At 41.2% G+C, this 19728-nt stretch overlaps 1 protein-coding gene across 10 annotated transcripts in view; it reads left to right on the top strand.

Moving 5' to 3' along the window:
• Positions 1-19728, top strand: part of Nhe3 (Na[+]/H[+] hydrogen exchanger 3) — a 49862-nt gene that overhangs the window by 9404 nt on the left and 20730 nt on the right. For 5 of the 10 annotated variants that reach the window (XR_013313362.1, XR_013313361.1, XM_077658596.1 and 2 more), the window contains exons 7-16: positions 595-736; positions 1412-1517; positions 2452-2540; positions 4561-4674; positions 5599-5710; positions 6984-7137; positions 8988-9039; positions 14246-14272; positions 18856-18968; positions 19612-19720. Coding sequence is in view for 4 of the 10 variants with exons in the window: in XM_077658596.1 (XP_077514722.1) it covers positions 595-736; positions 1412-1517; positions 2452-2540; positions 4561-4674; positions 5599-5710; positions 6984-7137; positions 8988-9039; positions 14246-14272; positions 18856-18968; positions 19612-19720 (1018 nt within the window). In the remaining 6 variants the exon portion in view is untranslated. The remainder of the gene's footprint in view (positions 1-594; positions 737-1411; positions 1518-2451; positions 2541-4560; positions 4675-5598; positions 5711-6983; positions 7138-8987; positions 9040-14245; positions 14273-18855; positions 18969-19611; positions 19721-19728) is intronic. The other 5 variants (XR_013313364.1, XR_013313363.1, XR_013313366.1 and 2 more) reach the window with 1 other exon arrangement.

Here is a 19728-nt window from a genome sequence, read left to right on the forward strand (position 1 = left end):
CTTGTGGGTCTGCAGAACTGCTATGGCACAGGGGAAAGTACAAAAGCATTTTTGGAGAGGTTATGCTTTGAGCATTTATTCGGTGTATGGTGCACTGACATGTCTTGAGAACTGCCTGTTTTTGATCTGGGGATTTGATCTGATGTTTATGAAATTTTTTTGGATGAGCTCAAGGCACCCTCTTTTCAGCCTTTTCCAGCTTGTCTTTCAACTGATTTTCAGCCTTTGAGGCTTATTGTTGCATCAGAACTTTTTTTGTGTCACTGAAGATGAACCAACGTTATTGACAAACTTTCTGGTCCTAGAGGAAAGAGTGTTAAAAAAGAAAAAAAGGTGCAATGCTGGCATGTAACTGAGTTCGCTGTGGGAGGCGTTTTACATGCTTTGCCAGGCCTGGTCTTGTAGTTTTCAACATGCTAGAAATTCAGAACTGAAGGGATAGCCACAAAGACAGTGAAGCTTTGACAAAGCATGGTGCAGGGCTGCTTGAAGTTTTGTTTCACTCATCGGAGCATTGCATGTGACAGATGAAATGAAATGAGGCCTCACTCGTGCAAGACTTAAGTACAGTTCGTGTTTTTCTTTTTTTTTCAGCGCGATATCAAGCTACGAGGAGAACAATAACGAAGGGAAGGAGTTTGAAGTGGCTGCAGCTTTCAAGGCATTTGGGAATTTTGTCTACATTTTCCTATGCTCTTTCATGATTGGTTCTGTTACTGGATGCGTCACAGCACTCATATCCTTTTCTTGCTTTTTGCTTCATAAAAATGGATAGCTTTTGTGCTGAAACAATGCTACTGCTAGAAAGTTCTACAGATAATATAGTATAACGGTGTATGAGCTTCTAATTTGTTGGTAGCGTGGTCAGACCTTTGACTGGCGTACATGAGGGACAATGAATACCTTACAGCCATTTTTAGTAAATATGCTGCTTTTAAAAGGTACAAACCATTGTTGTGTTAGCTTCTTTGTCTTCATTGCTCAGTTTCTGTGGCAGAAATGTTAATCTCAGGATATTAAGCTTGTCTTAGTTTGAGGGAAATTGTAATTAAATGCATTGAAGGGAATTGGCTTAGTAATATGGTGGGTAACATCCTGAATGTGGAAGTTGCCCATTTCTCCATTTTTCTGTCGTGTGTGAAATAATGCTTATCAACTGACACGAAGCAGTTGGTTACAGGCTGAGCAGTTTTTGATAAGCCTCGCATTTTACTTCTTTTTTTTAAATTCGCAGGTGGCAGTGGCCATGTCATGAGGGGTGTCTTTGGCTAGCCAGTCGCTGTGCTATTTTTATTGTTGTTTATCATTGGTATAGCTGTTTAAAAGTAGTCTCTGTATCTATTATTATTGTAAGGTATCTCTAACAAGTGTTGTGATCTGCTATTCCTGTGCTTCCTTGACTGAACCTCACATCACCAAGTTCACAAAGCTGTGCGACTTTCCGCTGCTGGAGAGCTGCCTCTTTGTGCTTATGTCATATACCTCTTTTCTCATTGCTGAAGCACTTGACCTAACAGGTGAGCTGCTAGTTGGGGCCTAGTTTTCTGCTCGGATTACTATTTAAGCAAATGTGCTGTTGTTACTTTTATATTTCTTTTTCCTTTGTTTCTTATAAACAAACCGCCGTCTTTCAAATTGTTGGAATTTTTATGTGTATGCAGCTATAGTGATGCAGCTTGGAAAGTTGTTTCCTTTTCTTTTTTTGCTTTCGAGTTGATGTATCACCTTCATTTTAAACTGCCTATTTGTTATTAAGATAACTTCAGCTCCTCTGTAATGTAGTTCTTATGTGCTATAAAAACTGCATAACTGCATTTTGTCTTTGGCCTTTTTTTATTGTATGCCTTATTTGAGTGTAAACAGTTACTTTTTCTGTAAATATTTTGCTGGGAAGAGTCATTTACAGAGAGGTCTCAAGTACATTTTGGTTCAGTAGTTCGTGTTTTTGCTATTGTGACCACTCTGATGGTGACGAGGACAACAGGCTTGTAGCAGTGGTGTAATGATACAAGCTGAGGAAATGGGGATGCAAAATGCATTGTATGGGGAATCCACTTTCTTGAATTGAGAATGCTTGCTGTGTAGTAGAATAACTGTTCACTAAAGAAAGCAGAATTTATGTTACGAAAATGTGGTGCATTGAAATGGTGGCAGCAAAGAATGTTTGGCTTTAATGCCAGCACAGTTGTAAATCTCTAGTAGCAGTGAAATGCTGCTTGAGAGAAATGCCCCTTTTGTGCCCTTTTGTCCCTGCACTGCCAGTGAGGCCTCGCTTATGAATTTCAGGCTCCTCGCCTGTTTACGTAGTAAGTTTTGTAGGCATTTGTGTCAGTGCTGTCATTGTCACGAAGTCAGTGTTATGGAGCTTTTGCAGTAGCCTACTTTAAATGCCTTTGTTTATTGTTTTGCTAGGCTGTGCCACTTGATCTATATTTTGGTTTAACCTTCCAGGTATTGTGGCAGTGCTGTTTTGTGGAATCTGTCAAGCTCACTATACCTACAACAACCTGTCCATAGAATCTCGGTTACGGACAAAACAGGTTTGTTCACGCCTTTTATCACCCCAGGCACATCTGGGCTTTCATCGCCGTTCATTTAAAAGGGCTTGTTTTGACAGATAATCGATTTAAAGCGAGCATTTGTGAGGAGGTTTACATTTGAGTGAACCCATGTAGTTTGGCCTGATAGGGCTGCTTATTTTGGTGCCATTCATTAATTGTACTAGAAACATTCAACACAAGCCAAACATACAGTGAAACAAATGTTTTGTATTCATATAAAAGATGTCAGTTATCCATGTTCAGGTTTTTGGAAGTAGGAGTCAGAAAAATAGAACACATCCATTTCAAGCACTTCACTGCTCAAATCTATGACAAAACATCAGCAGGTAACTATTTGTTTATTGTGTGCTAGGCATGTCTCGGTAGGTCAAAATGTCTTTAGGTCTGTTGGTCTTCTTGACACTGCTGCGGTGGCTTTCATGTTAGGCTGCTGGTTCCGTGGTCGCGGGTACGATCCTGGTGGTGGCGGCCGTATTTCAATTGAGGCGGAATGCAGAAATGCCTCTGTGTACGTTATGTCAGCACATCTTAATGAACGCCAGGCAGTCTAAATCACTCCGGAGCTCTCCACTGTGGCGTCTCTCATAGCCCAAGTGCTGCTTAAACGCATTAAACCCCACAATTCACAACTTTTCTTCCGTTAGTTTATGCTAATAGCAAATTACGGTTTGTATCGTTGCCTTACTTTTTGTGCAATAGCTCCTTTTGCCTGTGGCTTGTGCATGGGTTAACAGGTACAACACTGCCTTTTGAATTCGGTCATGAGAACAAGGCAAGTTGATAACTGAACAAGCATAAAGTGGTGTGTGAATAGGGCAACACTGCCTTCTGAAATAGGTCATGAGAACAAGGCAAGCTGATAACTGAGCAAGCATAAAGTGGTGTGTGATAGAGCTTTGCATTGGCAGAGAGCATTAGAAAGTAGCATAGTGCAAACAGAGCCTGCATGCTGATAAAGAGGACACTTTAGTGGGAACTTCCGGTCAGTAGATGGATATCATTGTCGTTTTATCAGGACATTTTAGGCCCGCTGGCTTGCTCCTAAAAGGTTTTCAGGTTCAAGTCTCAAAAGTTTTGGTAAATGTATTTGTGGCAAAGGCTGTGAAATGAAATTGAAGAAACGCCTTAGCATTATTGTAACAGATGTGGCTTCGAAGTTCAAATTGTTATTGGCAGCTGGTAGTGCTTGTGTGTTTCTCTGCTATGGAAGAACAGTAGAACGTTTGATGTGTTGGCTTGGTACGCTTTGATTACTGAATTATAAAAATGAGAGTTTTGCTTGTCTTCATACTGACATGCTTTCTCTTTTTGGCATTGTAAATGCAGCCAGTTTATACTAATTTGGCATTGATTTTTTTTTTTTTTCACTGTGACTGTGTTCAAGAGTCTTGGCAAGACCCCATGCTCTTTATTTTTTTCTGTGTAGGATAAGGTTCATCATTTTAAGCCTAAGGTTTCAGATAGTGGTTGGTTTGTACCAGACAGAATATCTGACAAGCACTGCCGGTTGTACTTAAGACATTCACACATAAATTTTGAACCCAACCTGTAGGGCCTGCACTCGTGCACAGACTGTAAACTGGGCACAGTGCAACCATGCCAACTGCTGCATGCACAGACATACGGATTGAAATTATCAGGTGGTTGTGCATGTAGTTTGTGGCTAATGTGCAGTAACCACGATTGATTTTACCTGGGGTGGAAACAGCACCTAAACTTGTGGCATGAGTCTTTTTCATGTTAAGGTAATGCCAACCAGGCTTTGCAGAGCACTTTGGTATTGCAAGATATTGCGAGGTATATAAGATAGTTCAAGCAGATTAATGTTTAATTCACTAAAAATTTGTAGTGTATCCTTTGGTTGAAATAGATTTTTCATGTATTGACAGGCTGAATTAACAGAAGCTAACTTGAATGTGCCCTCCTTACTTGGATCTGCTTTTGATGACTTGAAGTATGCATATATTTTGTTTTTGTTTTCTTCTCCTCCACTTTACAGCTCTTTGAGTTGCTAAACTTTCTAGCAGAAAATTTTATCTTCAGCTACATTGGAGTCTCAATGTTCACATACAAGAAACACAGATGGGATGCTGGCTTCATCATGGTTGCCTTTGTATCCTTTGTTGCTTCAGCAAGATTTTTTCATGTTTTGAAGAGTTATACTCCTGTAGAAGAATGTTTCCAAATTGCAGCAAAAACGCAGTTGGTCACTTTTTGAAATGTTGATCACTTTAGTATTTTTACTCTCTAACTGTGAATAACATACATAGTCATTACACTGGGATGTTACTGCATGTAAAAATCATTTGTTTTTGGACATCATTTAGTGCATACCTTTGTCTGTTTCAGTTTCTTTTGATGCAAACTTTTTGTGAGGGATGTTGTATACAGTGTCTGGATTAGAACTGTGAGCTTGGGAATCCTTCTTAAGCCAAACTTAGTACAGTTGGCTAGTCAAGAAAGGCATGTGTTAGATAAAGAGTGTACTGACTTATGGGCACAAGCCAGTTTTACATTACATTGCATTTCTTATCTAGTGCTTATGCATGGATGTGTTTGGTCATGAAGTATTGCCATTAACGTAAGACAAATGGCATGAACTGCTCATACTGCTTGTAAGCTCACGAGAATTCGAGACACCATAGACTGAACTAACTGCTCATGGTAGTGTGTGGAGAACGTGTTCACGCTAGCAGTTTGATACTTTTGTGTAGGAGGCTGTCCGATGGCTGGCTGTCATATATGCTGCTTTTACTCTGTGAAAAACATGCAATTTGGATGTTTGGATGGTAACCAATCAGCGGAAAAGAGGGCGCGTTGTGGTAGGGAAAAAAAGCTTTGTTTTAGGGTCATGCAGAGGACTGTCAGTTTTTCTTTTTCCTTTTTGTTCTGGCTGCTTAGAGTTGCTTACTGCTCTACTGCGGTTTATATCTTGTGCTTGAAAACTGAAAGCCATGACAGAAGCATAATGGCTTGTTGCTGTCTGAGTGGCATTATGTCTCCTGGCACGTCTGCTTCATTAACTGAGATGTCACAGCTGGCGATAGCAGTTGGCAGAGCAGTCTACATCTACCCACTGACATTCCTGCTGAACCTAGGCAGGACGAACAAGATCCCCATGGCTTTTCAGCATGTGCTTTTCTTCTCAGGTTTGTGTCCTGTCACACCTCATTTTGTCAAACAGACAAACATTGCCCAATCTTGGATTGAAGGATAGCGGTTAGTGGAGGAGTATGAATGATTTAAAGCCTTCTAAACAGTGAGAAATGTTCATGTTAAGCTGGTTTCGGGGTCATGCTTCAGATAGTTTGGAAAATGGAAAGAAGACAAGATGGGGATGAAACAGGCACTGTAGACTATACATCTAATTGCAGACACACACAAAAAAAGCATGGCTTCTATATCATCATTACAGCAGGAGTGGGGAGAAAATGTATAGGGAAAAAAGCGGGGTAGCAGTGGCAGTATGGCAGCAGTGATATAGTAAACTAACTTTGTTGAATAAAGGAAAAAGGTGAGTGTCAGTCATAAAGGGCTGACCAGAATAAAGCAGGAGGCTTCTTTATGACCAGTTATTTTATTGCTGATGAATAAATTAAGTGTATTGGTTAATTCAAAGTGCTGCTGCGCTTGCGGGGAAAGCATACTGTCAGATTGTAAGTGTTTATAGGGATCGAATACCGATTTTTATTTGAATGAACTTACTTATTTCATAAAATGAATGTGTTAACATACCACCTCCCATGACTGCTGTTCTGTGTAGCAAGGTTTCTCTATAAAACTAGCCTATAAGCCTGAAACTGTTTTGTACATGCTGGCATTCCAGTTTTGACCTGCACCTGTATGCTTCTGTGTGAGTACAAAAAGTATCTTTAATGTGCACACCCCTAAAACTAGTGTGATCACAAAAGAGAAGGTGTGGTACTTGCATACATATGGTGCCTTTTTTTAGTTTTTTTTTTTTGCATCCTATTGCACAAATTTTTTTTGGTCGTTTATGAATGCAATGTGAGGGGTAAATATATCTGTATTCATCACACAGTAATTAGAGGTGGAGTTTTGTAATGTCAAGCAGAAAATTGTATGATATGAAAACAACGTACAATTTACTGCGAGGCTGAAAAGCTTCTGTTCTCTGCGCAATTACGTAGTTGTGTTGGAAAAGTTTGGAGTGACGACTTCAAACTGGTGGCCAGCTTACAAGAAACTGAATGCATTAAGCATTCGAATTGGAGGATTGCAGCTACATGAGCATTAAGATGATCATAGCAACAGGGTCAGTTGTGAAGCAAAGCCATCCACCATACACATCTTAGTGCTTCACATATCTCTGGTAATGAGTGACTTGGTTCTCTTTGTTTAATAACAGCACTTTTGTGCGTTGACTTTAGCACTAAAAGAAGATGTGATTCTCTCCGACAGGCCTGCGTGGTGCAATGGCGTTTGCTCTTGCAATCCGAAACACCCTCTCTGAACAGAGGCACTTGATGCTCACGGCCACCTCGCTCATAGCCATTGTGACAGTGATCGTGTGTGGTGGCTTCACCACCCAGCTGCTGGCATGGCTGAGCATACCGTAAGTGATTGCATTGTGACATCTTTCCAGCCATCCCTTTTTTCGTGACATACATTCGTGAAAAGAAAGTTGTGTAATCCTGTTCATTACTTAGGTTTGTACTGATGTCCACTTGCTACTTAATCTCATGGATCTGGCAAACTTCTGCGTGGCCTTTTAACATGAAGGGATGGACGCGTGGATACATCTTGCCTTGCAAGATTCGTCCTTGTGGCAGTGTGCACAGACTCAGTTTATCAGTTCTGTCAGTGGCCTTCGCACTAAGTCCCAATCCATATTAGCACCAACTGCGGTTAAAGCAACTGAGCGTAATTTTTTGTATCGATAGCTACACTATGCCACCTCTTCGACCCTTCAGCGTGGCACCACTTGAGCTCCGTGGCACCACATGAGCTGCGTGGCACCACTTGAGCTCCATGGCAGTGCCGTTGGTCACGTGGTTGGTTGCGTGGGTTGATCACGTGGTGCGGCTGTTGGTCACGTGGTGCGGAGCAGCTGCTGCTGCTGCTGGTGGCGCGGCGCTCAACAGCTGCAATAAACAGCTGTGCGCATGCGACGTGTCAAGTGCGACGAAGATGAAGAAGGAACGCCCAGCGAAACGGAGCAGCGAAAGACTGACTTTGCAGTTTGACTGAGCTAGTTCCACTCGGCCAAATGTAGCTATCGCGTCACTCCAGGTTTAACAAGAGCTAAACCACAGCTTTTTTTTTTTGTCATTTTAAGTTTTTCTCTTCAGTATTACTTGAGTCATATCAGAAAATGGTAAATTGTTTGGACTACTTCAGTAGCTAGTGAATGGCTGTGTTTAAGCTGTTCTGAAATGCTTGTTTTCTCTGATTTTCACGATCACTTTCTTGGCCCATTAGCATTTTTAGTAACTATTGTGGGTCTAGCGTTCGTAAAGAATTGTGAGCGTGCTGCATATTTTGTCTTCGTTTCATTTTTCAAGGAAGTGAGAGACTCTCCTATTCATGGAACCACATCAGATGTAGATAGATTTTGTCTAAATTGTAGAATGTGTTTACCAGTGTTAGTGAAGAAAATTTCCTCTAAATCCTTTGTTGTACCCAGTTCTGTCAGTAAGAAAAACGTGCAAAATAAGAAGAAATGCTGACTCTGTTAAGTCAGTCACTATTAAATAATTGTTTTTATAACAGAACGGAATGGCTGATGCATGGGATGTCTGTTATAGAATGACCCAGATACCTTTCACGCGACAGCATATACAGCTCGTTTGGTCGAAAAGCCGTCGGCGTAGTAATAGTCGGCACCGCGTGTTGGGAAATATTTGGGGGTTGCGTAAAAAAAAACTGTATCTTGGTAATTTGTGGTTCTAATGATTGATGATTGATGCGTGAGAGTGATCGGTGATGACGAGTTAATGAAATCAGTGTGATTAATTGATTAAAAAAGAAATGAAAAAATTGGAAAAAGGGGGTACAAAGGTGTCAAAATGCTCAGCATGAAAAAGCCAATGCTTGATGATGGTAATTAAGAAAATTTAGAGTGTGTAGTTGATGAATTAATTGAAACAATTGAAAAATTTTAAATTGCATTCAGAGTTGTTTCCAGCGGGCAAGGCGTTGTGCCGCACGGGCGATGGCGTTCCGTGCACTTCCTGGCAGCACTGCAATGCGCTGTCGCGTTCCACTCTTAAAGGCGAAGATTAAGCGTTCTCCAATTTTTATTTTCTATGACTGCTGCCACAATGCTCACACTTGTGATTAGTATTGCTAATTACAACTTTTCACTGCTTTTTTTTTAATGGTAGCAGGGGCTGTCACTGTCAGGAAATGCAACTGGCATTGAAATGACCATTTTTTTTAATTTTTTTTTCTCGCCTCATTCAGGGTAGGAATTGAAGAGGAGCATGAAATGCTTCAGTTCACTGGAATCAGGCCTGTGAGTTTTTTTTTCTATTTCTTGTTTATTTTGCCTCTGTTACTTTTTTTTTTGTGACTTGTGCACAGTGCTTACCTCGAACACTAAATGGCATTTTTCTGTGACGGTGGCGTGGTTCATTACACTTTAGTTCACTTCTCTCCCTCTCTTTGGTTCAGGCATCTAAAAGAAGGGGTGATACATCATTAAAAGAATTTAGTGAGCGGAAATGTGTAAAATAAATGAACCGTCTTGTTGGGCCGTTGCCTGCACATTATTGGTTAGCTATAGCAGTTAGCCTCTGTGCTGTTTTTTTCTTTAACTTGGTAAGTTTTTGTGAGAAAATATCTGTGCCTTTTAAGTCCCACTCAGTGCCCAGACGAGAGGCTGTTGCTGTTGTTAAAATTGCCAGAAAGAGAGAGCTAGGCAACAGCCATTAAATTTGTCTGTACCTATAGCTGGCATCACAGAAAATTGGTACACCTCCATACCTTATATATAGGGTATCATTGCATGCTTGGGGGATTTGTGTCATGTTTTGTTACCCTAATTGCAGCTTAAGTATTTTGTGAAGTGAATTCTTTCCAAGCCCAAGGGTTGCAGTGTGCGGTTGTTTGGGTTTCCATGTGAAAATTGTCCCTTATGCCATTTCTTAGAAGACACATACTTCAAGTTGTTAATGAGGCTGTTTTTGTGGACCCAGCCGATCAGTATCATATTTGGGGTGGCAGCTTGAGCTAGCTGGTGACAAATGTTTTGTCATTGACAGCACAAATTCGTGGTTGGTGGGAAGGAAACACAGTACAGTGAGCCACGTTTCACATTTTTATACATTGTCTATTTCATGATGTTCACACCAGATTCATGATTGGGCCATAGATGATTTGTCACATAAATAAAGGGCATATTTCGGATCTCACTGCCAGATTGAAAAACATTTTTTTGAAGATGCCTCTTTTGTGAATGGTATGCTTGTTTAGATTGCGCGTTAGTAACATGGGGAATAGACTTGGTGGTTCTATGCTCTTTTCTGCTTTCATCTTATCATTTTCTGGGTTATTTTAATGTGTCCTGTTATTAAAATGATAATTTGTTCTGTGTGAGTGCAATCTCTTCAATTTATTTGAAAAGAGTGGAAGAAAACAAAAATGTGAAGTTTTGGAGGCTTCATTGTCTGCACCGGCTGTTCAGCACTATTAAAGGCATTCCGTTAAGGAATTCAATGAAATGGACCTTAGTAGAAGCGCTTGGTCGATCGGCAGTTGTGTGAGTTGGCTATCTGGTATGAGGTCATGATTGTCAGGACAGCACGCAAAGCAGATGTTTCGTTGTGTGGCACCTTAGCTATCGGGCTTGCTTCTTGGGGAACAGCATCATCACGTTGCATCTCACTTGACATCGCTTGTGTGGTTAACTGCTGTGCACAGTTGAAAAGAGGGAGTTGCATGTCTTGGTAGCTTTCAGACGAGAATTATTGGCTGAGACATGAGATAGAAATAAGGAGTACAGCAGTGTAAAAGTTCTGGGCCTTGAAGCTTGCAACATTCTTTGTTGCCTTGGGGTCTGGGCAGAGTGAATGTTTTATTTACCACAATGGCGGCATGCTTATGCACGATGTGTCAATAGCAGCCGAGAAACAAATAAATGAGGAAAGCTGGGAAGGCAACTTTGCTTTGCAGCTGCAGTTTAACATTTTAATGGCGGCTGATTTTAAGAATTTTTAAATTTTACTGTCCGGTGGCAGTTCCAACCTCATTTGGGTGTGTAACGTAGAGGATGAACGTATGGGGCAGGAAATTCCCTATCAGTATTGATTTGAGCGAACAAAATGAGCTGATGCCACCTAAGGCATTTCATGCTGAAAAGACACCATTTGAGGTGAATGTAATTAACTGGAGGCACCTGGTGATGTGGAATATGAGCTCCAAGTTTTACTCTGCTGTACCAGATAAGCATTAAATTGTCTTTCCACGTTTGAAGACCCTGTTCAGGTGCCCTGAGGAGAAAATTATGAGCAAGAGCACAGCATAATGTTAGCATAACATATTCATGTATTACCATAACACATTATGGGGTGTCACGTTGATAACATGAAAATGATGAACCTTCAACACTTGACAGGCTGTGAGCTGCTGGAAGAGTGTGGCACTGCCATACTATATACCAGTGCTGTATCGCAGCAAACAAAAGGTGTCTCAGTTTCATTGATTTGTTCCACCTGTTGGATATTGCTACACATTCGGACTGCTCCTCTACATCATCCTTGGGGGTGCTCACAGATGCTGGAAATTATGTGAGGCTGGTATTGTAAGCAGAACTAATGTCAGTATTGAGACTTCACACGTAGAGTGTATCTCTATTTGCACAAGGCCAAATTCAATTCGAGTTACTGAATCCTTTTGTTTATTTGGTGGGCTGTGGTCTCAGCAACTAGTGTGTGGCTCTTATATTTGAATTGGTGTTTCTTCAGGGTTTCTTCTTCTCATTCCCATTGACATCCAGCATCTCTGAGATGTTGCTTGGGGGATGGTAGCAAGCAGGCAGATGAAGCAAAAAGTAAAAGTGTTTATTTGACTTACTCATTCTTGCCAAGCAGAATTCAGTCTTGGTGGTGCAAGAGATAAGCAGTCATTATTTATCAAAAGTAGAATGCTCCCTCTCTCTCCAGCTGGCTTCTACTTAAACACGTCATTGGGTATTTTAGCTTGGTTGGCAGTTATCATAATGGTTTGAGAAAATGCAACACTTATCCAGTCCTGATCCAGGCATCCAGATATCTGATATTGCGGATGCCCTTTGTGTCGAAACACAGATTTGAGATAGTGGTATATCTGGTTAATAAGATTTTGCTAATTTACAGTTTCCTGTTTATTTCAACTGATGGTCCAGTCCCATCAACATCAAGTGTATTAAAAAGGCTGCCCTTAGTTCAAACTCTTTGTGATTTGAACCAGTTTTCAGACCCCTTTAAGCGAATTAATTAGGGTTGACGATATTAGCATATCTCTGAAGAAAACTCAACAAGCATAAGGCATGCAGCAACAAGCCACAGCTGAACATATCTTTCTTCAGCTAAGTGACAAACTGAAACAGAGCCTTGAAATGGGAGGCAGGTTTTTGGTTGTAGGCCAGTACTAATCCTTGACATAAGCAAGATGCAATGGCACTACTGTTGCCCAGAGGGGGCAATAGTTGAGGGTACAGCCCATAGAAATGCATGCAAACAAATGTTTTTAAAATAGTTTTTTTGATAGTGGAATCTCGGTGATGCGAATCTCACGGGTTGCGAAAAATATTTGTGTCATCCGAAGATTCATACCATCCAAAACAAAATTGCAATACTGAAGCATGGGAAATGCATTCATGTAGATCTGTTTTACAGCTGACAAAATTTCTTTATGAGCCACAGCTCACTACTCACTGTGCGTACCGCGCGACTGGAAATTGTGACGTCGGCAATGTACGAGCCACGCTCTCATGCTCACTGACGTCAGTGATGTGTGGGCTGTGCGCCATTGCTTATTGCTCGTGTTGCATACTGCACGACTAGCAGTCATGACGTCGGTTATGTATGGGCAATGCTTGGTGCTCGAGGGTGCAGTCGGGGCTCGAAAGTTCATATCGTCTGCAGTGGCCCAGGACAGTGTTCAGAACATCCGAAATTGTGCATTTGTATGCAGTGCACTCTGGACCGGGGACCCTATGAATTCGTGTCAGCCATGTTCGCATATCGAGATTCTACTGTATTACAGTGCGGCTGTGAGGTCATCCATTCATTAAGCAGAGTGCATCCCAGAACAGAACATTCAAGTATAGAATGTAATGTATTTTTAAAACATGTCAGTATGGATGGGCATCCGGAAGGACGGCAAGGGGAGGGTCCCCCCCCCCCCTGGAATTTCGGATATTTTTTATGCACTAGCAGAAAACAACTACACAGCTTGATTAGCATGTTTGGGCCCTGCCTCCCCCATCCCCGGTCTTCGTGCCCCCCCCCCCACAGAAAGTTTTGCGGATGCCCTTGTTAATATGTGTGTGCTAATGCTACCCCCAAGGGGGTAGGGTGGATGTACCGGGGAGAAGCGTGGCACATATAAACAAAACATTCAAAAAATTTTTCTCCTTTCACTGTGCATCTATGAACGGGATTGTTTGTTAACCACTGGTGAGTGTAGTTTTTAAGAACAGCATGCAAAAGTGTGCAACGTTATTTTGAAGCTGGTATCTTTTGGACAAGTTATGATAAATATGTGTTGCGGCGGCAGACACAATCCAAACAGGTGCTCTGTATGCTGGGTGTTTCCCTGAATTGTAAAAGCCTCTCGTCAAGTCTGACATGCTCCCGCATGCGCTATACATTTTCTCACTAATACAGTCGTTCAAACTAGACAGCCTAGACAGCTTTACACGAAAAGCAGTTATCAAACAGCATGGTAAGCAAATGAAAGTGAACCATGCTCCATGATATCCTCAGCTGCCTCCAGCATCTGCGAGTGCCTCCTACGGCTATAAACATGGTGTTGATCTGTAGTAGCTCTTTCGAAGATGTGACACACTCTTCAAGAATATGACCTCAGTACTGATAACCGGGCACATGGGATTTTAGTGAGGCTTATGTGGCTGTGTTTAAGAGAGTATTGGAAATGCGCGCTTCTTTGATAGTGTCTAGCACTATCTTTGATAGTGTCTAGTACATGATTCTGAGGTCAAAATGCACTGACATGCGACCTTGCGGAGCTTGGCTAGCATACTGTGCGTATGAGCGGTTTCAGGGCTGTTACTGTGGATTTAAGCACTGCAGCCTTGAATTTCCATTCCAGCGCACCTCTACTTACTTGCATCGCATGACTATGTTCGTTTACTTTTGAATCCACTTGAGCTTGTCTGTGCACCAATTTATGAGCAGATATTCTTTGAGATGGAGAATGTGCCATAGTATTGTTTAGCAGTTACATTCCTTAATTTCAGTTCCTACAGTCTGGCTATGTCACCTGTAAAGCATAGTTAATTTTCCCTGACAGTCTGTTCTTCCAGTTGACCTGTGACAGATTACACCATCAGCCTAGTTTTACTTAGCCACAGCTGATAAGCATTGATGACTAGGCAAATCTGAGGCTTGGAAAGCTGTTTTTTTATTTTCTCCGTGCTCTGTTTTTCACAGATCTTCATTATTTTTGTTACTGCCACAGATATAAACTGGGGCATGTTGTTTTCTTGCACCTTTCAGGGTTATCAGGCAACTCAGAATGGGGTGGTAAGGAGCTTCTGTTTGCACTGCCTATGCGCTGGTAGCTCTGTTTAGCCTGCGGAATGGCTTCTGCTGTGTTGTGCAAAAAGCAATGGGTCTAAGTGAGCACATGAACTTCACACACAGTGATGCAGTGTCAAGCACTCCACTTACACTTAATGCCACAACTGGGAATGACGGCTGTTCACCCTAATGTGCTACATGCCTGACAGTAGGGTCGTGGTAACATGTGATTGTGTTCTTTGTTTTACTATTATACCTCTGTAACACATCAAGCTTTTTATATTGTCATAACACATCTTATCGAGCATACGTTCCTGATTTTTTTTCTTTCCATCGTGATTGACTGGTTGTTTCTTTTAGGCATAAGTGAAATAGTAACCTATAGTAGTGGTAGCTGCTGTGTGTGCTCAAAACGTGCTTCGTTTGAGATGCTGTAAAGGCGTCATGCATGTTCTCCTCATAAAAGTGAATGCCAAAGTCTGTGTGTAATTGTGACAGTGGTGGTGATGATTTCAGAAACACTTTCGTTTGGCTTGACTCATTGGAAAAGTGAAATTAATACTTTTTTTTGCACTTGTTAGCATCAGATGAAATTGGTTGTATTGGAACGCAGCTAACAGAACATATCAAAAGCAGGTTCTCGGTTTCATGATCGATATAGGGCGGTTTGCAATCAGCATTCAGCCCAGGAGATTCTTCTGCCTTTTTGTGGCAAGCGTGTGCTGTATGGGTGTACGGTGCAAGTAACAGTGTAAAAAAAATTGGAGGAGTGTGATGCGGTCTGTTTTCGTTTAAAAGTTGGCAATAAAAACTTGTCTTTTCAAACGCTACTGTCACTGTATATGGTATTTTGCTTCGTAACAGAGAGTGAATAGTATGCAGCTGAAAGATTTCGAAAATTAATTTTTATGTGGGCCCTTCTTCATTTTATTTCCACATACTGCAGCCTTGCAGGAGGCTATGGCAGGAGAGGAAAAAAGACACAATTTGAGTTCTAGGACAACATATTAGCTAGAAATGGCTCACTCTCATCTGTGCTGTACAGAAGGAAGACTAGAAGCTGCTTTAATATTAGTGTATGGAAGGTCCATAACTAGGTTCTTTAGTTAGTTTATTCTTTTGTGCTTTGACCATTCCTCTCCAGTTAGATTTTTCTGTCATTCTCAATTTAGTATTGCAAACAATTTTTTATACTGAGCCCGCACATTGACATCTTAGGGTTTTTGAAATGACTGGTTTTGCTGTCTTTTTGTAAATGTGGTCCCTTTGAGATTCAAGCCGTCTTACACTGGTTTCAGCAGATGCCATTGTGTGCATTTACTGACTATGCATACTACTTACATAGTATGCAACACACAAGTTTGTAGTGATTTGGGTGCATTGTCTTCTTACTGGCACTATTAGTGTAAATCAAAATGTGAACATTTACTACAAAGCAAATTATACACTCATTCGTACTACCAATGTGATTCATCCTTTATTTGTGAAGGGTCGAGCTGTCGGGTAGCCTTCTATATATCATAGTTGAATAATAAGGAAAAAGAGGCATTATTTCGTTTCATCTAATTGGGTTTCAGTTTATGCATACAATACTTAATTACTTACTAACTTTCACTTGGTGTGGAATGTTGGCACAGATCCTTTTAGCAGCCTCCCTGTCATGATCTTGTTAGTTCTGTAGTTCCTTAAGGAGCCTGCTGTCCTAAATTGGTTGAGCCTCGTCATTATGCTATTCTAAGCACGGTTTGCAAAAGGATATTTCTTAGCCTATTGTTATGAGCAGCGTAGCATAGCATTGCATTTTATGAATGGCCGTGCTGGTTTCGGAATGTGTGGACTAATTGCTTGGAGCCACTTCAGCCTGTTGATAGCATTTCAAGTACTTTATTAGGTGTGTTTGGCATGTGCAAAGCTTTCTGCTTTTATTTTTTTATTTTTTGAATGTATATTTTGTATTGGTGCATGTGTTGGAAAGGAAATCGGCTGTGGCTCAGAGACGTGCATTATGCTATCTGTTAGGTGTTAAGTAGGGTATTGCAAAAGTGTGAACAGCTTCTTGATTATTGAGGACTTCGCAAGCACTTCCAAAGTCCATGTAGTAGAAGCTTCGATTTAAATCGAAAAAAGCCAATAAAAGTATGCTGAATTAAGTTTTCGAATTTCAGTTTTAAACGAAAAAGGTCAGTGTTCTTGGCTTGCAAGGCGTAGCTAGCTGGCTGTTTAGTACGAGTTACACTCTGTTAAAAGTTGAAAATTAAGTAGTAGGGAAGCCAGGGGCGTGATGTGATTATTATATTGTTGGATAAGCACCCCAGTTGTGATAATTGAGGTATATCTCTGCTAGCTTACACACCCCTGCAGACCGGGAAGCACCACTTCCTCTCTGCTTGCTAAGTGCTCCTTGTTCACTATCATCACCTGCATAGAGCAGGTAGTTGGTTAAGTAGGCTTATCAAGTGCATTGAGGCCACTGTCATGAAACCATGCTTGGATGTCGCGAAAAAGTATGTTCTGGCTACCACGACAGTTGAGTGGCAGTTCTATTGTTGCCATATACACGCAGACCACGTGATTCTCCGCCCTCTTTAACCCAGCTTGACAGCCTAAGGATAACTTGTCAGCCTACTCCTTAGAAGAAAATACCACTTGCTTTTTGTCTGTAGGCTGTCTCCTCTAACTGCCTTACTTTTTTAATGGTGGTAGCAATTCCTTCTACAAGTAGAGGTCTAAGTACTACCGCTCACATGTTAATTACTGTCAAAACAAACTCTTAATGCTGACAAAAAAAAATGATACTTACATTCTGAAATAAATGCCAAAAAAAGTCTGCCAGATTTTCAATATAGAAACCAAAGCATCGAACTCATAGTTGTGAAGAAGTCTTTGTATAAAAGCTGCATGTAACGGTTTGTACTGGACAGGTTTCTTTCTCTGCTGTCTTGTTTAGCGGTTTCATTTTTTCTTTTCTTCTTCATATTAATCATGAGTCAACTAACCTGCAAAATGAGAATTGTTCTGGTTTTTCAGATTTTGTGGGTTGAATTTAATTTGTAGTTGTGTAAAGATTAATGGAAATGGTGTGGAAATTCTTGTAGTAGTTTGTTAAAAATAATGAAAATGGTGTGGAAATTATGGACAAGAGAGTTGAGAAAGGAATGCTTCAATCATTGGTCCTACCAAAGGCCATACATTTTGTCATCTAGGTTTTTCTGATATATAATATCATGGGGAACATTTAATCCAGCCAAGTTTAACCTTCAACATCTGACCCTAACAGACTGCAGTAAATAACCACCTTGTGTTTGGTGCATTATGGCTTGATCTGCCGATGTACCGTTGAACCCAAAATACCTTTACCACTCTCTTAGTGTGGAGCTCATAAGGTCACCTTTGTTTATAATCAGTTTCAAATGTCAGCAGTTTGCTTTGTCGTTGTGAGGTTTGTATATTAGAAAGCTTGAATGAACACACTAAGCTTGAAGTTCATGGGGGGAAAAAACTTGTAAAGTATTCTCTGAAGTTTGAAAAACACTAATGCTTTTGCATTTGCATGGCATGCATGGCATGTGAATGCTTTAAGCAGTGGCTTACTATTTTTACAATAATGCATGCTTATTTTCCTTATTAACTACCATCTGCATGAAATTTGAACATTGTTTTGGACAGATTGCCTGGCATGAAAGCTTGCAGTAATATTAACTGTACTGTTGCACTGTTGTTTGAAAAGAAAAAGAGAGAAGTACCTTGCATGTAGTTGTATTGTACATGTGATATGTTGACTGTCCTCTTTAGTCGGGGGCTGTGCAGTTAACAACTTTATACTACCCCAAGATTGATGACATTACCCGGGGATTGGTCGACTGCTAGCGTATGTGTATTCTTATTACTGCTGAGAGCAAGTGGCTTTTATGAGTAACACTTTTATTGTATCTTAAAGGTATTTGCAAGTAGGCTATTAGATGTTCGACATTAGAGATCAAGTGAGTGAAGTATGCATATAATGTTGACATGTTTTGCAGTGTGCTGGTAGAGGATATGGCATTGTGGAAGCTATGGGAGGAGGGTAGTTCACGGCGTTTGGAATGCACAGAGCCTTGGGGATGGGGAAGGGAGAGCTTACACAGCTTTGGCAACCTTTGGTGTCATGACGGTGGGACACTGTAATAAGATGCTGCCAGATGCATCGAACTGCCAACAAGCAATCGTTAAAAAAAGGCACAGTTGCAGTCTTGCACTGCGTGGACTCCTGGACCTTGCTGTGAAGAGGTTAAGGGGTGAAAGAGATAAAGATTGTTAAAAATATACAATGTTTACACTTGCCCTCACTGAGTTTCATAATTTATGCCGCCTATCGTATGCAAAGTCAGTTTTTTTGCTTACCACCATGTTAAGAACTGCAGGGGAAGGGAGTTTCTACTGTTTTTTTTTTTTTTTAGGCTTGAAGGGAACATTAGTACAACCTGAATTTTTACCGATCAAGGTTCTTTTTGATTCAAGTCTCGAGTGTATTTGACAATGCTTTCCTGATGACCTTGCCATTTTGCTGCCAAAACTTGAGATGTTCATTTTTTTTTTCTTATTCTCAGACTGGCCAGGTGCAGACACCACCGGAATTGCAGAGCCCGCCGCCACAGCCAGAAAGCAAGACTCCTTATGAAAAGGCTTGGCTGGTTCGCAAGTGGTACAACTTTGATGTCAGGTATCCTTTGGTGCATTACTGTGCCTTGCAATGCACTTCCTTCTAGTAGCTTGTGCATTGTTACAAGACGCAACTATAGTCGCAGATGGCAAAGCACACAGTAGCGGCTTGTTGCTATGCGCTCATAATGAACTATTGAAACTGTCTATACTGACAATCTCTGCAAAGCATCTCTCAAATCAAGCTTGAGCTATCATGACTAAGCTTGGTGAATAAAAAGTAGTTTGATCATGCACTTTATTAAAAATAAAACTGCTAGCCTTAGCCTTTTTTTTTCACTTTCCTGATCAACAGTTTCTCTTGGCTTCTTTCATTCATTTGTCTGCTAAATTAGCCCTTGCTTTTCCAAATTCTTGTCCACTCATTACTAAAATTAGAGCTGTCAAAAAGACTGACTTTCATGGTTGGCCAAGCTTCACGTGCAATGATGACTATCTCTGCAGCTTTTCTCTGCATTGTGCCGCTACTGTTATGCGTTTTGAGGTCTAGTGGAAATAAGCTGCTAGCAGCTGTCTTGAAGCCCAAGAGCTCACACATGAGCTGTCAAGGGCCCTTAGCTGGTGCCATTGCTGTCGAGTGCAGTGGCTGCAAGGGCAGCGGTGTGCTTACTTTGCCTTGACGGTCCATGCGTGGTGGCGCCCAGGTTCATGAAGCCGCTGCTGACGCACAGCCGTCCGACGCTGCTGGACACGCTGCCCCAGTGCTGCCTGCCCCTGGCGCATGTGCTCACCTCCACCGAGCAGCTGATGCAGGTGAGGCT

This window comes from Amblyomma americanum, chromosome 3 (genome assembly GCF_052857255.1).
Source record: "Amblyomma americanum isolate KBUSLIRL-KWMA chromosome 3, ASM5285725v1, whole genome shotgun sequence".
NCBI classification, from domain to species: domain Eukaryota; kingdom Metazoa; phylum Arthropoda; class Arachnida; order Ixodida; family Ixodidae; genus Amblyomma; species Amblyomma americanum.